The 22,493-nt window shown below is 38.1% G+C and overlaps 2 protein-coding genes across 6 annotated transcripts in view; one reads left to right on the top strand and one right to left on the bottom strand.

The window, feature by feature from the left end:
• The first annotated feature begins 575 nt into the window (after positions 1 to 575).
• SELENOP (selenoprotein P) lies at positions 576 to 13,397 on the top strand. 2 transcript variants are annotated; one of them, XM_059173900.1, is made up of 5 exons: positions 576 to 734; positions 3,792 to 4,007; positions 4,767 to 4,979; positions 6,900 to 7,017; positions 11,933 to 13,397. In XM_059173900.1, the coding sequence occupies exons 2-5, from the start codon at positions 3,805 to 3,807 to the stop codon at positions 12,530 to 12,532; spliced, it is 1,134 nt and encodes a 377-aa protein (XP_059029883.1). In that variant the 5' UTR covers positions 576 to 734; positions 3,792 to 3,804; the 3' UTR covers positions 12,533 to 13,397. The 2 variants fall into 2 exon arrangements, with proteins under 2 accessions (XP_059029883.1, XP_059029884.1); XM_059173901.1 differs by having other exon boundaries at positions 689 to 782.
• The window catches only part of CCDC152 (coiled-coil domain containing 152), a 31,822-nt gene continuing 21,828 nt past the window's right edge, over positions 12,500 to 22,493 (bottom strand). For all 4 annotated transcript variants that reach the window (XM_059173905.1, XM_059173904.1, XM_059173902.1 and 1 more), the window contains 5 exons: positions 22,318 to 22,382; positions 19,161 to 19,263; positions 17,115 to 17,242; positions 14,468 to 14,551; positions 12,500 to 13,660 (listed from right to left, as the gene is read on the bottom strand). In XM_059173905.1, coding sequence (XP_059029888.1) covers positions 13,511 to 13,660; positions 14,468 to 14,551; positions 17,115 to 17,242; positions 19,161 to 19,263; positions 22,318 to 22,382 — 530 coding nt within the window. In that variant the 3' untranslated portion in view covers positions 12,500 to 13,510. The remainder of the gene's footprint in view (positions 13,661 to 14,467; positions 14,552 to 17,114; positions 17,243 to 19,160; positions 19,264 to 22,317; positions 22,383 to 22,493) is intronic.

Below are 22,493 nucleotides of genomic sequence, written 5' to 3'. Positions count from 1 at the left end.
GATACATAGGCCCTCCAAGGAGTAGGACATCTGTGATGAGAATATGAGGCCTGGCTTTCCCGCAGCTAGGAGGCCTAGTTTCTTGTTCCTTTCCTTCAGTGACCCCGCAGAGGTGTTGTGAGATCCCACACAGATCCAGGTTTTAAACACAGCCAAACAATCCAAGCAGGTCTGTAACCCCAGGAGACCAAAAGTTCTGCAACAGCAGGTGACTTTTCTAAGAACGCTCACACAGTCTGGGGGAGGCTAACTTGGCCACCACAGAGCAGAAGGAAAAAAAAAAAAGCCACAAAACCCTCTTTAAAAAAAAAAAAAAAAAAAGCAGCAGCTTCACTTGCTGGCTCAGCAGATGTTTTTCCCTATTATAGTTTGAAAAAGAACAGGACTTGGAGGCCCTTTTACCCTTAGTCCTTCCTCCCGCCCCCCGACTGTACCATTAAATCCTAGATACTGGGGTGACTGAAAAGGATAGGGAATAAATCAGTAATTGCAAAAAAACTGTCTTCCCATTTTCTGCTTGGCAGGACTGGCTACTTTCTTCTAAGTTGTTTATAATGATCCGTTCAAGGGTTTGCTCTGCTTGTGAAGGTCACAGCCAGAGCAGGCAATGAACTTTGGACTATGGCTAGAGCGAGGTAAACAACAGCACTATAAATACCAGGGCGCTGGCCATAGCTTGGAGGAGCAGCGGGCCAAGTCGGGAGAGAGGAAGCAGGCTGGTTGGAAGGGGTTGTGTAAGTCGCAACTTTGTGTTTGCCAATCTTTGATTCTTTGAGAGTTTGGTAAATAACTTCATTTTGAGCCTGATAAAATGTTTCTGTCCTTAGGATAGAGTTTTAAAAAGGGACATGGGTAAATGAAATAAAAAGAATACAAAAGGAAGAAATAAAAAAAATACAAAAGGAAGAGAACAAAAGAGTCCGGAATTGGGTGGGGGTAGGTGAGACTCTGCCTTGAGGACGAGGCACAGTCCTTGCAGATTTCTGCCCTGCCTGCTGGACGGGGGTAACTCTGCAAAGAGTTGTGTTGTTTTGTAGGCGGTATTGTGAGTTCAGGCTGGTCGGTCTCCCACGGAAATGCAGAGAATCTCAGGAACAATCAGATCCTGGGTTTGAGGGGGTTGAGACAGGTGTGGCCATTCTGCAGGACTGTGGAAATGTCCAGGGGTATTGTGAGCGGTTTCAGAAATCACCGCACAGGACAACACAAGAGCTGGTGTGGGGGGTTGGGGGGGCAGGGTGTGTCCACTGTGTGGAAGAGGTTGTCTTTGATGAAATGCAGGGTTTTGCAGTGTACAAGGTGAGTGGGTACTTTCAGGTGAACAAGGAAGGGCCCTCAGAGGCCAGCCTGGAGTTTGGGGGGTGGGGAAGTTTCTGCATATTTTGCCTTTTAATGGAGGAATTCAAAACAGATGTTAAGTCTGCATGTGGTCAAGAATCTTGTTTGGTGATTGAAAAGTGGTAGGACTAGTGAAATTGACAGTTACTTTAAATAGCTTCCAGTATTTCCAGCTGAGTTATCTATCGTCATTATTTTTAACATAGCTATCTGATAGTTATGATAATCAAATGTTTATTATGCAGAAATTATCCTAAGAAAATAAAGTTGAACAGCCTAGAAAAAAGTTTGTGTGAACTGCATAAGCCACTACCCTAGGCCAATGGTTTTTTGTCTTTTTTCATCAAAAAACTAAATGAGGCAAAAGGGAAAGAGTCTTTTCATTTATCTTTACTATTTAGCCCCTTGAGAGGATATGTACATGGTGAAGTGATGAATTCACCAAGTGGTGAATTTATGCTGAAGATCCTATAGCTGCTGAAATTATGTTCTAGAAAGAAGGGGCTCGCCCTCCATTCTAGTAAGAAACAAAACAAATGGAAATACTTTGTTCTCTTTGCCTTCCTCAGGCATAAACCAGTAAAACCCCGGCTTCTATAGCTGTTAATGGATTTAGCAGAACTGGTTTGAATCCAGTCTCTTTTGTGACTCACACCTGTGTGGACTTGGGCAAGATGCCGAACTCGCTCTCAGCCAGTTTCCCAAGCTGCATAAGGGGGTGGGTGGTGATGGTCCCATAGTCGTAAGAATGAACTGGCAGGCTATAGGGAGGTGCGTGAGTGGTGGCTATAATAAGGGTAATTGTGCCATCAGTAGAAATAACATCCTAAAGAAATCCCCTAGATTGAGTCCAGATGCAACCTCTATTTTTAAATAGTAGAATCTTAAAAATGTTAGAATAGTTGGGATGGACTTAATAAATCCTTTAATTTCCCCCTCTTTCCTTTTAGTTAGACTCTTATCAAGATACCCTATACAGGTAGGAATTTTGTGGTGTTAAATGATGTGAAAGATAGTCAGGTTTTTAAAAATTCTGTCCACATCTACCAGTGCACCAGAGCCCCGCTCAGTCTGGTTCTAGCCTTTCTATACGCATCTTAATTCTGGGCTCTCTCTGGGTAACTGATCATCAGCTGCCGCCTTCTTTCCCTCCCCTGTGTCCCCCCAAAGTACTTTTACTTTCTTATCCCAGATTAGCGCCTGAAAATGTGCCAAATTCCCAGTTCTCGAATGTTGTCTCTCCATGGACTTTTATATCAGAATAAGCCTGTTCCTGGGTGGATTTTTTTCTTTTTCTGCTCATCTCTGCTGAATGAGTTCCTATTTTTGCTGCCTCTCTACAGATCCCTTGTTTTATGTGTACCTCACTGCTGGGAGAGTTAGCCTTAGTTTGGGGATATTTCTGGTCAGATACTGGACTTTTCTACTTAGAAGAGGGCATCTTTTTACCCAAGAGCACAGAAACTTCCTGAAAGTCATGGTGGCCAATACATGGGCGGAGTTTGATTGCAGTGAGTTTGGCTTGGTAGAGGGACAGTGATTTGTGGCATATCTCCTTGCTCAGAGTTTTTTCTTTGGTCATATTTACCTCAGATGTGGTAGTAACAATTTGGTAGGCGGTTTTATACCTGAAAAGATTCAAATCCTTTATTGTTAACATAGAGCTAGACTTCAAAGAGTAAGAGGAACAAAAGAGCCATACCCAGGAGACTTAGAAATGCAGAATGCTTGAACCTGCGGAGCTAAGGGCCCCACCTCAGCCACCTTCACGGTGGCAAATTGCCCTCACTGCCACCTCCGTTCTTCCTGGGTTCTCTTTCCATGCTGGCTCTTTTCCTTCCTTTCTTAGATTGATAGGGGGCAGAAAGCCGGCAGTCAGAACTTGCATCTCCAAGCTCTTATTTATTTGAGAGAGAGAGAGAGAGAGAGAGAGAGAGAGACATGAGATGGGGGAGGGGCAGAAGGAGAAACAAGAGTCTCTGCTGATGTGGGGCACCATCCCTGGACCCCAGGATCATGACTTGAGCCAAAGGCAGACCCTTAACCCACTTAACCGGCCCAGCCACCCAGGTGCCTGCATCTCAAAAAATCTTGTTTGCAGAATGTTACTTGACTATAGAGGCCACAGTCTCAAAATTTTTCTAAACCTTTATCTTCTAGACAAGTAGTTGGCTGCCTGTTGAGGCAGGTCTCCACAGCTTTACTAACGTTTCTGGCCAAACCAGGTGGTTCAGAGATGCTTGGACAACTCCCCTGCCTCTGGCGGATTTACCCCTTCTGGGTGAGAAGATTGGCACAGGCAGGCCCAACATAAGGAGCCCTGCAACACTGGGATGGAATCCCGGGCTAGCTGCTGATGGGAAGGGGGAGGGCACTGGCTGGATTTATAGAAATCCCTGGTTATGACTGTGAAGTCACCCGTGGAGATGACAGAAAGGTTTCCTCTATTACAGGACTACCCCAGCAATGTGGAGAAGCCTGGGACTTGCCCTGGCTCTCTGTCTCCTCCCAGTGGGGGGAACAGAGAGCCAGGGACAGAGCACCATGTGTAAGCAACCTCCCCAGTGGAGCATAGGAGATCAGAATCCAATGCTGAACTCAAGTGGTTCAGTGACAGTGGTGGCCCTTCTTCAAGCCAGCTGATACCTGTGCATTCTGCAGGCATCCCGGTGAGTGTCGTTCTGTGCTCCAGGACTTCTCAAGGGGAAAGCTATTGAACACGTACATACACACATAAAAGAAACACAGAAATGGAAAAGATGTGTTTATTAAATGACATCTTTAGAAAACTATACATGTTTGCCTAAAACATCTTAGAACAGAGTATACTAGGAGGATCTATACCAGAGCATTTATAGTGGTTTTCCTGGGATTATAGAAAAATTTTCTTCATTTTATGGACCCATGGTTTATAATGTCTTACTAAATATTTATTACTTGTGTAATGAAATGTTCTAAAATGTAATCCTGCGAATGTGTTAGTTATTTTGATAGAGGAAGCAAATGGGAGTGCTTAGCTGGAGGAGAATCAACACTAGACTTGCCATCAAATGTCCTGTGTCATTTCACAAATACATATATGTATATATAAATTATATGTATAACAAATATAAGTATATTTGTTAGGCTCTTCCGTAAGTATTTATTGGGTAGAATTCTCTGTGAAATGGATTTTAAAATGTACACTTTGTAAGATTAATTTGAGGACCAAATGAGTTATTGCTTGTGCAGTCATTTAGCATGAGGTTTTAACTGAGCACAAGTATTCAATAAATAATTGAAAAAACATAAGTTTTAGTCTTTTACAACAATGTAAAGAAGAGATGTAAGTAAAAAATAGCAAGAGTTTCATGTAAAAAATAGTGAGGCGAGAGAAGACACTAATAAATGAGATTATTCCTTTTTTGCGTTTTCCCCAAATATTTCAGATTGGAAGACCTGCGAGTAAAACTGGAGAAAGAAGGATATTTGAACATCTCTTATGTTGTTGTTAATCATCAAGGACTTTCTTCTCAATTACAATATATGAATCTTAAAAATAAGGTTTCAGAGCATATTCCTGTTTATCAACAAGAAGAAAACCAAACAGATGTCTGGACACTCTTAAATGGGAAAAAGGATGACTTCCTCATATATGACAGGTGTGTATGACACACACCACACACACCAAATTAAAACATAACCTGCTTTGCATTTAGTTTAAGAGTAGTGATTTAAAATAAGGCATCTTCTTTTGTTTTTATTACCAGATACTCAGAATGAACACATTAAAATGTTTGGTTTTAATGTTTTTTGTTTTTGTTTTTTTTTTAAGATTATTTATTTATTTATTTATTTGAAGGACAGAGATCACAAGTAGGCAGAGAGGCAGACAGAGAGAAGAGGAAGCAGGCTCTCTGGGATCATGACCAGAGCCAAAGGCAGAGGCTTTAACCCACTGAGCCACCCAGGCACCCCAGTTTTAATGTTTGTTTGTTTGTTTTAAATATTTTATTTCTTTTCAGCATAACAGTATTCATTGTTTTTGCACCACACCCAGTGCTCCATGCAATCTGTGCCCTCTCTAATACCCACCACCTGGTTCCTCCAACCTCCCACCCACCCCCTTCAAAACCCTCAGATTGTTTTTGAAATGACTTTCTTTTGTGCAAAAGAATCCACCATTCGAATAGGGAAACACAGAAAATTGACTATATGCCAGCCCTCCCCCCATGATGAGCATTCTGAAAAAGAAGGAGCAATTTGCATATCATAGACAATTCTAACCTGAGAATTTTGCAGATGAGTAACTATACTTTGCAGACCACTTGCTTATCTCTGATCTGATTAATAGTTTAAGAGTGACATACCTGAACTTCTAAACTATAAAGTATGTTAATCATTTAGGTCTAATCTGCATAAATCTGCTTTTGATCCCTTGAAGAATAAAACATTTGTATTTTGAGGGAACCTAGGTGCTTACATTATTTGATATGACCAGCATGACTAGTTGATGCTGTTTTCTTCGGACTCTCCGAAATGGTGAGCCAGCCTCTGTTGAGGACTAAGCCCTACTTTATCCTACTCTAAGTATTTTTGTTTATTGTGTTATTTTAGTCATCATAATACTCTAAATATTTTTAATATTATATGTTCTTTTTGGACTATAAACTCCTTGTTTAGATAGTTGCAAAGTGTAGTTCTTTGATATTCACATAATGTTATATATCCTGGGTAAAATGTGGGCAAGAAGGACTTGGTATTCTCCACCATTTCTGAGAATACCAAGTATTGTAATTCCATTTCTTTCATTATGCTGAAATTTTTGTTGCATCATATATATATATATACATATGTATGTATATGTACATATGTATGTATGTATATATGTATATATATATATATGTATGTATTTTAAAGATTTTATCTATTTATTTGACAGAGAGATCACAAGTAGGCAGAACAGCAGGCAGAGAAAGAGGGAAGCAGGCTCCCCCCCCAAGCAGAGAGCTTGATGTGGGGCTCTATCCTAGGACCCTGAGATCATGACCAGAGCCGAAGGCAGAGGCTTTAACCCACTGAGCCACCCAGGCACCCCTGCATCAGATATATTTTTTAACTAAATGGGCTACTTGCTAAGAAATGAGGATCTTTTTTGTTACACTGTAAATTTTTTGTTGTGTGGAATTTATGCTGCCATAGTAGTTATGAAAACCTCATGTGATTTGCAGAGCCCAGTTTATAATAAGTCAATGGTTTGGGCATTGGTAGAGTTTATGTGTCTTACCAAACTGTATTTGACCAAGTCATAGTGACTAAACTTAACATAGTTTTGATATTATTAATGTTGGTTTATCTATAACATTTTGAAATGCTTTTATTAGATTCACTGTATCCTTGCTGGGACATAAGGTGGTATTAAGTCCTAGGGAGCTCATCTGAGATCCCATTCAAGGAAATTTACTGAAGTTATGAATGGATGGTTCTTCCTTTTAAGACCATTAAGCCAACAATACATGTCCCAAACTGCTTATATACGATCACGGTAATTGTAATGATACTGTGTTTGTCTTTTTTTTCAGATGTGGCCGTCTTGTATACCATCTTGGTTTGCCTTATTCCTTCCTAACTTTCCCATATGTAGAAGAAGCCATTAAGATTGCTTACTGCGAAGAGAAGTGTGGAAACTGCTCTCTCATGGTATTTTATTTTCCTCAATTATTTTTACTGGGAGAAAAGAGAAAATCTTTTAGGAGCTATCTAAATTGTTTCAAGACCAATTAGCTAATCAGTGTTTCTGTTGGCTATATTAAAAATAAACAACAGTAATTTCTATAATTACACACTCCTTCTATTATGTAACATGTACTATAAGACATTTTTTTCAAGATCCGTATTTCTGCTTTTATCTAGAAGTTTTGAAAACAAAAGTCAGTATAGATCACATATTTCAAATATCACCAAATGATACTGTGTGTGTTCAAAGTGCTCAAAGAATTCAGCTAACATAAAATAACATTATTGTAATATCCTGAATGTGTTCACATAAGAGCATACTGATAGCAAACCTAATTCATGGCATTACCTGAAATGGAATTGGGACCCAGACAGCTACTTAATTTGTTAAGGATCAGCTTTTCCGTGAAGCCCTTACACTGTCTGCCCATTTTGTAGCCAGAATCACCATGTTTATTTCACAACAGAATAGATTTTCTACTCATTACTGTTATTTCTCTCCTAACAACTATGAGAATATTTCTTCCTTGTTATAAGAAGCTCTCTTTAAATATGGTTTATGAAAAGATACTCAAGGAATTGATTTTAATTTATACTAACTAGAACCCCTTCCCCATGTTGAAAAGGAAAATAATTCCAAACAGTTTTCCTTAATAGGGCAAATTGGAAAAATTTAAACTCAGGTTTAAACATAATTCCTTTTTTTAAAAAAGATTTTATTTATTTATTTGATAGAGATCACAAGTGTGCAGAGTGATAGGCAGAAGGAGAGGGAGAAGCAGGCTCCCCACTGAACAGAGAGCCCAACGCTGGGCTCAGAGGTTAATGGCAGATACTTAGCCATTGAGCCACCCAGGCACCCCAAAAAATAATTCTGAATTTAATTTGTGAGCTATACATCTTTCAGATTTTTTCATATGTAAAGAAAGCTATCTCAATATTTAATGAAATATTTAATTAACTAATTTAGTTGTTATTAAGCACAATAGGTTAATTACTCTAGTTATATAATTTTCACATTTTAATCTTTGTCATAATCCTATGAAGCTTATTCTAATGCTTTTAAAGAGGGGAAGACTGAGATAATGCAATAAAGTATTAATTCAATGTCTGACTTCTAAGTGCTTAATAAATGCTAGCTAATATTGATTCCTCATATTCTGGGGTTATTTTAGTATTTTGCATTTTTGCAAGTGCCTAATAGTTACAAATATACCCAGTTATATTTAAACAAAGGCAGAAACAGTTCCCATAAATGCTTAAAATTTGTGAGCCACCTGGAAATAGGAATAATATCCATATATATCTGATATGCCAAAGCAAATTGGACTTTTCCTATTTCATTGTATCCTAGATGCCATCAATTAAATGACACATTATTTTATGTACTATTTAAAAAAATTCTGTCAAGGTAGGACACAATGTTGTAACACTATCAACAGTAGGATGCATTCTGATTTTAAAGACATTAAAATGTGAAAAAAATACATTGAAGGATTGATAAAATGTAGGATTGATAAAATATAGTAATTGGTTTTTTGAAATTAGACTACTGATACCAATCTTTGAACATTTAGAACACTATGTGGTATATTTTAAACATTTATCAAATTGTTACTATGTCAAATTGTTTATAGTATTAAATTCTCAAAAGTGAAGGAAATAGTCAAAACTAAAAGGCACCCTATGAAATGGGAGAAGATACTTGCAAATGATGTATCTGATAAAGGGTTAGTATCCAAAATATATAAAAAAACTTCTAAAACTCAACACCAAATAACCCTAGTAATCTAATTAAAAATGGAGCAGAGGGGCGCCTGGGTGGCTCAGTGGGTTAAGCCGCTGCCTTTGGCTCAGGTCATGATCTCAGGGTGCTGGGATCGAGCCCTGCATCGGGCTCTCTGCTCAGCGGGGAGCCTGCTTCCCTCTGTCTCTCTGCCTGCCTCTCCATCTACTTGTGATTTCTCTCTGTCAAATAAATAAATAAATAAATAAAATCTTAAAAAAAAAAATGGAGCAGAGCACATGAATAGACATTTTTCCAAAGAAGACATATAAGAGGGCAAACAGACACATGATCAGTTCAACATCACTGATCATCAGGGAAATACAAAAACTGTAGTGAGATACCACTTTGCACCTGTCGGAATGGCTAAAATCAGTAACACAAGAAACAACAGGTGTTGGTGAGGATGTGGAGAAAGGGGAACCCTCTTACACTGTTGGTGGGAATGCAAACTGGTGCAGCCGCTTTAGAAAACAGTATGGAGGTTCCTCAAAAAGTTAAAAATAGAGCTACCCGAGGCGCCTGGGTGGTTCAGTGGGTTAAGCCGATGCCTTCAGCTCAGGTCATGATCTCAGGGTCCTGGGATTGAGTCCCGCATTGGGCTTTCTGCTCAGCAGGGAGCCTGCTTCCCTCTCTCTCTCTGCCTACCTCTCCATCTACTTGTGATTTCTCTCTGTCAAATAAATAAATAAAAATAAAAAAAGAAAGAAAAAAAAATAGAGCTACCCTATGATCCAGGAATTGTACTAGTGGGTATTTACCCAAACAATATGAAAATATTAATTTAAGAGGATACATGTACCCCTCTGTTTATGGCAGCATTATCTACAATAACCAAATTATGGAAACAGCCCAAGTGTCCAATGATTGATGAATGGATAAGGAATATATGTGTGTACACACACACACACACACACACGAATATTACTCAGCCAGAAAAAGAATGAAATCTTGCCATTTGCAACGGTGTGGATGAAACTAGAGAGTATTATGCTAAATGAAATAGTCAGAGAAAGACAAATACCGTATGATTTTACTCATATGTGGAAATTAAAAAACAAAACAAATGAACATGGGGGGGAAAAAGAGGCAAACCAAGATACAGATCCTTAATTACAGAGAACAAACTCAGGGTTGCTGGAGGGGAGGTGGGAGGAAGGGGTGGGTTAAGCAAGTGATGGGCATTAAGGAAGGCACTTGTGATGAGCACTTGGTGTTCTATGTAAGTGATGAATCACTGAATTCGGCACCTGGAACTAATATTGTACTGAATGTTAACTCTCTGGAATTTAGTAAAAATTTGGAAAAAAAGAAATAAAATAAACAAAGCAAAAAAAAAAAAAAAAAAAAGAAATGAACAAATGAGCCAAGGGGGGAAAAGAGGGGCAGGGTAGCAAACCAAGAACCAGAAACAGACTCTTAACTGCAGAGAACAAACTGATGGTTACCAGAGGGGAGGGGGGATGGGGCGGGGAAATGGGTGAAGCAGGTGATGGGGATTAAGGCCTGCATCTGTTGTGATGAGCACCATGTGTTGAATGGAAGTGCTGCATCATTATATTGTACACCTGAACCTAATACTACATTGTATGTTAACTGGAATTTGAATACAAACTTTAAAAATTACATTGAATTCTTAAAAGTACCATTTAATAGTTGTATGCAAAAATCCAGTGGAATTTTTAACTTTTCAAAAACGGTGAACACTTAAAAGATCAGTGTGAGAGACCAAAGACTCACTAACTGTGCTTACAAATCACTTTAGGTAAAAGTTTTGTATGCTGCTGCTCTATCTGTAAGCTTTGAGGCTATGATTTTGTGAGCACACTAAACAACAACAAAAAAAAGACTTGCAGTAAATTAACTAGATTGATGCAGAATGGAATCTCTTGCTCAGCAGGATTGGTGGGATTTGCTCCTTGCCCCCCACAGCCTGACAGGAGGAACCTAGTAACAAAAGTAGTGAAGTTCAAAACATTTCCTGGAGTAAGTTGAGGCATGAAAAATGACTCATTTTGAGCAGAGTTTTTTTTGGCATTTTTGAGTTATCAGAAATTAGTTTGCTTCAGAATATAGCATTATATTTGAATAGAATGATAAAGTGATACAGATGTGAAAGGTTCTGTGTAGGTCAGCTGCTTGATATTTGTTTGACTTTACTGCAATCAGTGGTAAGTTCTTTTAACCAGTTAATCTAGTCTTCCTTCTGCAGATGTAAGTAAAGTCATTTGTGTTCTTTTTTTTTTTTTTTTTTAAGATTTTATTTATTTATTTGACAGAGAGAAATCACAAGTAGATGGAGAGGCAGGCAGAGAGAGAGAGGGAAGCAGGCTCCCTGCTGAGCAGAGAGCCCGATGCGGGACTCGATCCCAGGACTCTGAGATCATGACCTGAGCCGAAGGCAGCGGCCCAACCCACTGAACCACCCAGGCGCCCCCATTTGTGTTCTTTTTAAGCCTTATCTGTCTCTTAATTCTTCAGAATTCTTTTTTTTTTTTTCCTTTGAAGATTTTATTTATTTGACAGAAAAAGAGAGAGAGATCACAGGTAGGCAGAGAGAGAGGAGGAAGCAGATTCCCCACTGAGCAGAGATCCCAGGACCCTGAGATCATGACCTGAGCCAAAGGCAGAGACTTTAACCCACTGAGCCACCCAGGCACCCCTCTTCTTCAGAATTCTTAAAAAATTTGGGAAATCTTCTTGATAAGAAAAATCTGATTTCTGCTGTTGATTTAACCAGTTTAGAAGCTTAGGTGAACTGTTAAATTTTAATTTGCTTATGCTGTATTTTATGTATTTACAAAACACTAATGTTAATTCCCTTGTAAGAAGCTTGGGGAATCTTTGATTAAATGCAGATTTTGTATAAGATGCAGTTTGTAATTAGGTATGACGGAAAGCAAATATTAGTAAGTCGAGGTGTTGAAACCGATTTCAGATTTGTATCTCATTAATATAATTCTAGAAAAACAAAGCCAGTTAAATCCTAATTAACTGGCTTGAATGTTACATATTGTAGCTCTGCAAATCATTTTTTGTGCACTCTTGCTAAATCTTTACATTTATTGATAAGTGATTGTAAATTTGTTCTAGACCCTGGAAGCTAAAGACTTCTGTGAAATGGTATCTTCGCCTACTGTGGGAAACACAACGGAGGCTCCCCAACCACACCATCACCACCACCACCACCACCACCTCCACCACCACCACCATCACAAGCATGGGCATCAGCATCATGGGAACAAGGAGCTTTCGGAGACTCAGCGACCAGAAGCCCCAGATGCGGCTGAGTATCCCGCTCCTGAGGGCCTTCATCAGCACCATAAACAAAAGACCCACCAAAGACAGGGCCACCCAGAGAACTGAAATCTGCCAGCAGGAAGTGAAGGTTTACAACTTTCTGTCCCACAAAAGAAGCTCTGACGAAAGGGTTGTATAAATCAGTTACTCTGCACATTGCCTAAAGATTCAGGGTTGGCCCCTAGCAGCTGATGCTGACACTGACGACATCTGATATTTGAAAAAACAGGGTCTGCAATCACCTGACAATGTAAGGAAACCCTCCCCTCTTTATGCAGCTGACAGGGCCTGTGGGCAGAGGAGAACGTCATTGAGTCTTGACAGTGACGATTGCCTCCTGCTGCCTGACAAGCAAGTCAGCAGCTTCAGCCCACAGAAGCCAGCACCATTTGAAGCTGAAAAAATAAGGCCAAAATGTGAAAATGACCTTCATACTAAATAGTTAAATAAGACATACTCCCCAAGTAGGTCTGGACAATTTTATTTCCAGCATTTTATAAGCTAATTAATACTGATCCAAAAATAAGAATTGGATTTGTACAAACATGGAGAAATCTATTAATTGGCTTACAAATTTTAAAATTTAAATCAAAGAAATTTTTGCCCAAACCATGTTTTCATTATTTTATTATAAAGGTGATTGCAGCATTTGGTTAATATGTCTTTCTTTTTCTTTTTCCAGCATTCTACTTGCTTTAATGAGAACAGAGACATAAACTATGACCTAGGGGTTTCTGTTGGATAGTTAGCAATTTAGAATGGAGAAGGAACAACAAAGACATGTTTTCCATTTTTTTCTTATTTCTCAAAAAAATATTATCTTAGTCTTTTAAATCTTATGTTTTTAATTGATTAAACCTTTAAAGAACTCAGTGAATTCATCTTTTAAGTTCCAGAAATACTGACACATGAATATTTTGCTAGGACTACATTTTAAATATCTACTTACACTTTGTATATCTAAGAGTCTTGATTTTCACTATCATGTATGAAATGAATCCCCTATATCCTATTTTCTTTATCTAGCATATCATACTCTTAAATTTGAGAGTCTGTCTTGAGAGTTGTAATGGAAAAGATAAAAGAATGTTGTCTGTCTGTTGATTGTTTAGAAAGTATTTCCATAGTCAATGATGGTTCAATAGGTAAACTAAGGCCTATAAACCTGAACTCCTTTATGGTTAATACTGTTAAGCAAGAATGTAGTACACGATTGGCCAGATGTGGATTTGTTTAAATAAACTCAATTTAAAAAGTTTGAAGCTCTCCTTTCTCTTTGTTATTATTTGGGCAGTATGTTCTATTAATGATGGAAGTAAATCAACTGCTTTTAAAGAAATTAGGTAGCAACTAGTGAATTTACTTTCCTACTCAAAACCGTCTACGCTTAAGGTAGGAACCTTTCCCAGTAGGTTTAAGATCAGAATCTTTGTTAAGGGAGAGACGTTGCTCTAAATCATGAATGGTATTCCGAAGAACTGCAATCTCCTTGTTTTTTTCTTCTTGAAGATGTTGAAGCTTCTAAATAAAGCAGAATGAAATTTGTTACTGCAGTTCAGAAAACAGGAGGATTAAATACAAGAAACAAACAAAAAAAACCCAGTAAAAACTGCATTTCTGTCTTAAGTAGGTATTTTTAAAAGAGTTTATTTTGAAAGGTTTATAATTTTATCTTCAGGAGACTTATGGGGTGGAAGGGGACTAAGGATACCAAAATACGTATTAGCATCATTTGTTCTAGTTTATTCCCTTCTCCCGATAGAGCTTGAAGTTATAAACCATACAGGAGTTGAACAAAAAGAAACCTATTATCTGAGTGCCTTAATAACTTCAGAATAGTAGGTCACCCCTAGTTCAGAATGTATTACAGAATTCCTTAGATGGCCCAAAGAGTCAAAGACTTCTGTAATGTTTTAATTTACTGCTAAGATTTACAATTTTAAACTAAAGGTGACTTTTAAAGTTTTATCTATCTATTTTACAGAGAGAGAGCACTCAGTGGGGAGGGGCAGGAGGAGGGAGAAGAGGAGAGAGAATCTCAAGCAGTTTTCATGCTCAGCACATGGCCCAATGCAGGGCTCAATCTCATGACCCTGAAATCATGACTTGAGTTGAAACCTATAGTCATATGCTTAACTGAGCCCCCCAAGCACCCCAAATTGAAAGTAACTTTTAAAGATTATTCAAAACCCAAGATCTTCCTGATTGTGTGATATATTTTAAGAAAAACCATTAAGTATATTGTTAGTAAATACTAGACAGCTTTTATAGAAACACACTAAGAAAATATTTTCTTAAGAAATAGCTATGGAAGAAAATCTCACATACCCTTCTGTAGATACTCTGTGGCAAAACAGTAGAATCTGGATATGATTTTGATTTAGTTTGAACTCTTGCTAGTTTGGCATCAAACTGAATCAAGTTTAAAAAGAAAGTTATTGAGAAAATTCTAGCTAAACAACTAAAACAATTATTTCTGTAAATATAAGCATAATTCATTATATTTTTAACATAATCTGTGATTTAAGTATATTCTCTGTATAACACAAGATAGAGAAGTCTTCCCTTAAAGGAACAATTTTTAAGAAAGAGTAAAGAACACCCAAACAAGATTAACCTTGCTGCCTGTTAAATTACCTGGAGAACTTTTTAAAAGTACCAAATGCCTGGGCAGTGCCTTGGAGATTTGGGGATAGAGTCAGCATAATCTTTTTGTTAAGACATTAGGAAGGAATCTAGATAACCAGGATTAGGAATCTAGTTAACATAAAGATGGGTAAAAATATTTTCATGTTACCATGAATATCCTTTAGTAAAGAAAAAAGAGTGTAGTCAACAGTCATGGGGTAAAAACTCATATTACCCAACAGTCATGGGGTAAAAACTCATATTACCCTTCTGTAAAATCATGGAGGCTGAGTAGTAGAATTTGGATATAATTTTAGTTTGAACTCTTATTGGTTTGACATTAAACTGAATCAGGTTTAATAAAAATTCTCATAAGTCGTTCTTACAGGTCTTTTTTTTTTTTTTTTTTTGCAAAATCTCCCCCTCCGCCTTTTTTTTTTTTTTTTTTTTTTTTTTTTTTTTTACTTAATTTGTCAGAGAGAGAGAGCATGTGAGAGCCCAAGCAGAGGGAATGGCAGGCAGAGGGAGAAGCAGGCTCCCTACTGAGAAGGGAGCCTGATACAGGACTTGATCCCAGGACCTGGGATCATGACCTGAGCTGAAGGCAGATTCTTAACCGACTGAGCCACCTATATATTCCACGAAGCCTTCCCTTATAATTCTTCCCTTCATGCTGAGTTTAGTGTAACCTCTTTGTGGTCGAAAGACAAACTCAGTGAGATTGTATTCTGGTTTAGGGAGCTAAATGGATAGCTATGATAAAGATGAATAACAAAAAGTTCTGTGTATCAGTGTAAACAACAGACTTGGGCTTAGACCAGTGACAGGGCACAGATGGCAAACAGAACGCATTTTCAGGAAATGGATTAGAAGTTGATGGTAAATCTTGAAACATGGCCTACTGTATCTCAGTTGGCTACAGCCCTTCCCCTCTGTGGGTTGTGGGCCCACTTGACCAGAGAAAGTGGCAGCAGCAAAATGCTTGTCAAGTCAACATCAGTCCCCTTTGCACAAGGAGTATACAGATTTCACCGCTGTATCTTACCAGGCACCCAGAGATACCAAGTTTTCATGAACATGAATAGTAAGCTAACTAAGCTGGTGAATTCTGACAGCAAAAGATAAAGTGGGAGTCCGGCTGGGGAAAAACAATGGAAGAATGATAGACATGGAGATTGGTAGAATCTAGAAAAAAATTTTAAAGAATAAATACATTCTCAAAACATCCATGTCTTAGAGATTCTGACATCTGGTTAAACAACCTCCTGAAAGGGCTTTAGTTAGACCTTGGAACTGGAACTGTAGCCTTTGAGATGCCTTATTTGAAGTCCCTTGAACATTAAAAAAAAAAAAATCTGGTTTGTCTACCTGCATGGTAAGTATTTTCCACAAGTTTATTAGAGAGCAACTTGGCTCTTCTTGCTCTTCTTCTTTTTTTAAGATTTTATTTATTTATGTGACAGAGACAGAGTGAGAGAGGGAACACAAGGAGGGGGAGTGGGAGAGGGAGAAGCAGGGGGAGTGGGAGAGGGAGAAGCAGGGGGAGTGGGAGAGGGAGAAGCAGGGGGAGTGGGAGAGGGAGAAGCAGGCTTCCTTTTGAGCAGGGAGCCCGACGTGGGGTTCAATCCCTGGAATCAAGACCTGAGCTGAAGGCAGACACCTAGACTGAGCAACCGAGGTGCCCCAACTTATCTCTTTTTAACAAAGCTGAAGGAATTTCCAAGTGGTTTACAAGCGTTCCACAGGGCGCCTGGGTGGCTCAGTGGGTTGGGCCGCTGCCTTCGGCTCGGGTCATGATCTCGGGGTCCTGGGGTCGAGTCCCGCATCGGGCTCTCTGCTCAGCAGGAAGCCTGCTTCCCCCTCTCTCTCTCTGCCTGCCTCTCCATCTACTTGTGGTTTCTCTCTGTCAAATAAATAAATAAAATCTTTAAAAAAAAAAAAAAATACAAGCGTTCCACAGTTTCTGCTGAAGAGAGAAAAATGTTAAGGATTAGAAACATTCGCTCCACCACTGGAATGAATGGTGGTCCTCTGATGCTTGCCTAGACTCAGCTACACAGTGTGGGAAATGCTGAGGTGCAGGTCTCCTGTCCCAGAGGAAACAGTAGTCTCTGTGGACCTTTTCAATGACTGAAGTGTCCCACCTTCAGGCCAAGTGCTGAAAGGCAAGGTAGCTAGCTGTGTCCGATGTTTGAGAGCTGCATGTGATGAAGAGTGAGCCTGTGTGTGTGTGGGTGTGTGTGTCAGTTTTATCTTCTCCTGAAATTTATCTCACTGTGATGGAAAAAAAAGTCTTATTTAGACTAAGGGATGCATCTTCAAATTTAGCAAACTCGTGCATACTTACCTCTAACTGTAATTTGATAATTTCACTTTGTTTCTCCGTTTCTTGAGTTCTCAACTTTGCATTTAACTCTGAAATTTCTACCTCCTTTTTCTCTATCAGTTCTTTATGCTTTTTTTCATTTGACTCAACTGAACAAAAGTAAATAAAGTTAATTCATTTTAACATTTCAAAAATCTTATAAATTTATAGTTAGCATTTTAAACAATCTATAAGAAAGTAGATTTTATTAATAAAAACATGTTTTAGAAAGAATTTATACACAGGTAAGCTTCTATATATTTTTGGTAAGCCCCTGAAAACTGCTTGAAATGCAAAGATTACCTGGGAAGTGCTTTTGAACAAATAAACTGATTTGTATTCTTAAACATCAATTACATACATTATATCTATATAGACATATATGTCTATATATATACAATATACATAAATATTTTATATATAATAAGGAATAGGAGACTTAGTAGTTAAAGAGGGACACAAAGCCTGGCTTCCTAGATATAGAGGGCTCCAAATTACCAGATGGTTTCAGAGCTACATCAACCCCCCGCTAACCTCTATTCCACATGACTGGGTGTCTGTCATATTCACAGCACATCTCTATGCTTCATCAAATTTCCTCTTCTCTCAACTTTCCTATTCCTATTGTTGATACCATGTCATTCAGGATGCGAGCCTCAAGGAAATTTCCAACTTTAGGGAGAAAAGAGTCAATTCATCCATAGGCCCCACCAATAAGGGCTCTCCACCCAGGACTGTTCCACTACATAGTTAGTTTCAAGCCTTGTTTTTCTTCACTTGGACTCTGTGTCCAGGCGCTCAATCACAAGTCCCTACACCCTATATACTGTTGCCAGGTTAGTCTTCCTAAAGCATACCTCTAAGTATGGCCATCACCTTCACAAAACCTTTAATCACTTCCATTTTTTCTCCTATAATTCAAACAGCCAAAGAATCCAGCCCTAGTCAGTTTTTGGCTTTTTACCTGCTAACCCTTCTATGGGGCATGAAGAAAAGGTAGGAGATGGATTATTATTCCACAGAATGTCCTATGTCTCCCCCTCTATATGTATTGGCTTTTATTTTTTTCTCTGCTGAGAGCTTTTTTTAAAAAAGATTATTTATTTATTTATTTGACAGACAGAGATCACAAGCAAGCAGAGAGTGAGGCAGAGAGAGAGGGGGAAAGCAGGCCCCCCCACCCTGCTGAGCAGAGAGCCCGATGCAGGGATCGATCCCAGGACCCTGAGATCATGACCTGAGCTAAATGCAGAGGCTGAACGCACTTAACCACCCAGGCTCCCCTCTGCTGGGAGATTTTTCCCCCCCCATCTTCCCCAATGCTTCGGAGCCATATTCAGTCTTTGGGATCAGGGTCTAGTACTTAAGAGTTGAAAAACAGAGTTAGCAAGTTTGATAAAGTTCAATTTAGAATTTTTTCCTTAAAAAATTTTTTTTTCCCCTTCATTGTCTGTGCATTTTAATTCTTTCCAAGAAGTTGTGGATAACTCAAGTTCACAAAAGTTATCTTCTATGCTTTCTTCTAACACTTTGTAGATGTAGGTTTATGTTCTGACTTATGCATTTCCAGTAAACTTTTTCATATATTGTACATAAGTATGAGCCCATACTAAGAAAAGTTTTTATTACTTTCGTGAAACCCATTAACGCTCCATGTAAGTTCATGAGAGCTGCTTTAGTGAGGGAAGAAAACTTCATTACTGAAATAATATTCCATATGCAGACTAAATATCAAAGCTATTAATTACACATTTTGCTATAATCTTATAAGCACATTAGCTGTTTCATATTAAGTAATGGCAAGTGCAAAAAATATAAATCCAGTTTGGAAATGTTGCAATTTATATCACATAAATATATAGAAAGGTACAAAACTTAAAATGCATCAAGGCAATGTTCATTCAAGAATACTGGCAATTACCGAAAAATGTTTTACATGCGCTTCTTTCTTTTTCTTTTTTAATTTTTTTACAAGCATTTAAATTATTTTGTGATGTCTTAGAATTCAGCAAGTTAAAAATAACTTACTTTTTTCCTGCATATCCTGATGAAGTTTCCTTATTTCTATCTTATATCCCTCCTCTTTGATTTTCATTTCACTCATAAGTTTGGCAATATTATTCTTATATTCCTAAAGATTTAAATATATATATTCATTCTTCAATTAAATATGTGTACACAACCTTCCATTAATTAGAAAGGTAAAATTCTAAAAATTCATGTTAATTTTTAATATGTAATCATATCTCAAGGGAAAAAGGTATTGCTTATGTCCCAAATGCGTAGCTTTGAGAAGGATCAATTTCTGGTCCAAGGAGATAGAAACCTTCTAGAGACAACGTCTTCTTATCTTTGCTTCCTGAATACTCATCACCAGTGTTTAACATATCATAGATGCTCAAAATATTTTGCTAATTGTTAATGAATAAATGCCATGATAACATTAAAATATGTCCATTAAAGCTATACTTTAGAGACAATATTTGGTTCTATTCGATAGCTGGCAAGCTTAATGTAATGTAAGAATCCTTTGAATGTGGTCTATTTCTGAAAATTATATACACATCCTTAATTCCCAGAAGAAGGTTAGGTACTACCCACCTTAAGGGTTAGTTTTATGAGGAGGAGACTAGAGAACGATGAATTTGGGACTGGAGAAGTTCTCACCAGGTGCCCGAGACTGGTTTCCTCGGTTGCTAAAGCATGGAAGTGATTATTGTGCTAAGGTGCTGAGGGGCAGTCAGAGATGTGTTGGAGAGAAAGTCACCCAAGATAAAATTTACAATTTTTCCAGAGGGACATTTCTACATAAAGAAACCACTCTTGGGCCCAAGATGTAGGCAGGAAAAGGGAAAGCAGCAAGAATAAAAGTGAAATAGATGCTGAGAAAGGTACGTCAATGAAGGCACGAGGTTCAAGAAAAGCTTCTTCTCAACTAAACATCTTAACAGAAGGGACTTAGTTTTACTTATCACTGTAACTCCAACTCCCAGTGTATATCTCTGGGTAATATTTGTTGAATGAATAAGAGTGTCAACAAGAATTACTTAAGTCAAAATTTCCTAGTCTAGACCCAGGAAGTGGGCTTTTGATGATCCATTAACTTTCTGAAATTGTATGAAAGTTAGACACAGGTATGTATGCATGCGTACCATTGAGCATTTTTCTCCCTATGTTCACAGCTTTCAACAGATATTCAGCGGTACTGAGGTTAGATGTCCGTAATTAAACATGGAGGTACGTGTGCCAAGATTATAGAAGTTCAAGGGGAGATAATGTTTGTGCTACTGCTTGTGCTACTTAACCTGCCTGGCAACTTATAGGACTAGCCAAACCTATCTAACCATTGACAGTGATTAAAGCTTGGCAGGTGAATATAGGGGTGACTCTCATAAAACTGCCACCTTTCACATGCATGCATCTAGATTTCTAGATGGGCAACCAGAGTTGGCCTTCATAAACTACTCCTGACTCAGCACTTGCTGTTCTGAGGAACCACAAGAGACAAGTCTATGTATGTTTCCATTCCCCATTGATTTTGCCATGGGAAGATGCTAACACTGAAGTGGAAAGTGTCCGTTAATCTGGAAAGAGAATTTTCACTTCAGCCTCCAGGCAAAAAGGCTAGTTTAATAGGTGGGTTTGGGCCTGGCTATACCTCACTAGGTTCTTCTCCCCAGCTTTAACCTGTGTCAGCTCTGAGGAATCTAATTCTTTTCTCTTTCTAAGGGGACCAAGTCCCAAGAAGTTATTCTTGGTTGCCTTTTCATTCACCTTCTGGGAACTTCAAATTACAAGGGGAAACCCCCATGTTGTGTTTTTGTTTTTATAAAATCTAAGGATCCTCTGTATGCAAATTACAAAACCTCTTCTAGTCTCATAAATAAGGTCATTCGGTACCACCTGAGTATTTTTCTAGAGAGTGGTTCTCCATATGTTTTGGATGTGCCTGGATATTTTGTGCTAGAGACTTCTCATTGGACTGAGGTCATCCTTAGTTTGCTTTGAACAGCTGCTAATTAAGAACTTCTGAATCTTGGATTATGGTATTTTCTCTTTAATTTTATTTTCTCTTTAATTTCCACCCCTTTGAAAACTCCTAAAGTATCCTAGGCAAAGCAATATTCTGTGGTTTGACATTTTAGAAGAGAAAGAAGGCAGTGATTTCTCCCCCTTCTCTCTGCCCCAATTATACCCTAACTTTTATATATATAGTTGAGCTTTAGAAGCAAATATGGAAAGAATAGGAAAGAGGAAAAGAAAGGGATAAAGGAAAAGAAAAATAAAGGGTGGGATATATTCCAGAGATATTTAAATGATCTCAAGTGAGGGACCAGATTGAATTTGGAAATGATCCTTCAAGTTGAAGTTCTAAGCTTGATAAAGATCCAGTTTGAGTTTTGGAAACCTTAGGTCTGCCAGAGTTTGACATATTGGCTCTTGGGAGATAAGACAAAAATGATAATAAGCCTCCGAAAGGGCAGTGGGAACTGACATTTACGGAGCACTTTTTATGTTCTAGGTACTGTGTTATCTGTTTTATAATTGCTGTCATATGCTGTTCTTATGGGAAAAAAAGAAAAAGTAGCAGAGGGTATGGTAGCCTTTGGGAGAGAAATAATTGGTGATCCAAATAAAATCCTCCTTTCATTTGGATGATGCAATAAAAGTACAACAGATTACTCAAACCAAAAAGATTAAAGATTCATTTATTTTATAATAAAAATATTTTAAAGTGTTATTAGAGTACACTCTAGGGGTGTCTTTCTGGCTCAGTCAGTGCAGTGTGTGACCCTTGATCTTAGGGTTGTGGGTTTGAGCCCGTGTTGGGTGTAGAGATCACTTAAAAATAAAACCTTTGAAAAAATAGAGTATACTCTAGAGTAAAAATTCTGTTAACATAATTAAAAATATGTAAATATGTAACACAACAGTTACATTGCTTTTGGTGGAAATAAAAAATGCAAGTGATATATTAGTGTATTATAGTCTCAAAGAGACTTGAGTCCTTCAAATTATTTAAAGATTTGTATATGTTAAAAACTCTGGCACACATATACACATATTTATTTCCTTTCCAAATTTTGACTGTCCTCATTAATGAGAACAACCCCCCTTTTTCTCTAATTCAAGAAGACAAATGCTGTACAGCAATTTGACTGAATATAAAAGTATATAAACTTACCTGTTCATGAGATTTAAAATTTTCTTTCATAAAATCAGCACTTCTTTTTAGTTGTTCATTTTCACCTGTGTAAAAATCACCAGATGGCATCCTAGTACATAGTACTTTTTAACTAATATGGGAAAACATTTAACATTTCAAGTTCCCATTCATGTATGCATACAGTGCATTCATCT

This window comes from Mustela lutreola, chromosome 5 (assembly GCF_030435805.1).
Source record: "Mustela lutreola isolate mMusLut2 chromosome 5, mMusLut2.pri, whole genome shotgun sequence".
Lineage (NCBI taxonomy): Eukaryota > Metazoa > Chordata > Mammalia > Carnivora > Mustelidae > Mustela > Mustela lutreola.
Note: the sequence above shows the minus strand (reverse complement) of the source record. Positions and strands in the feature narration are given on the sequence as shown.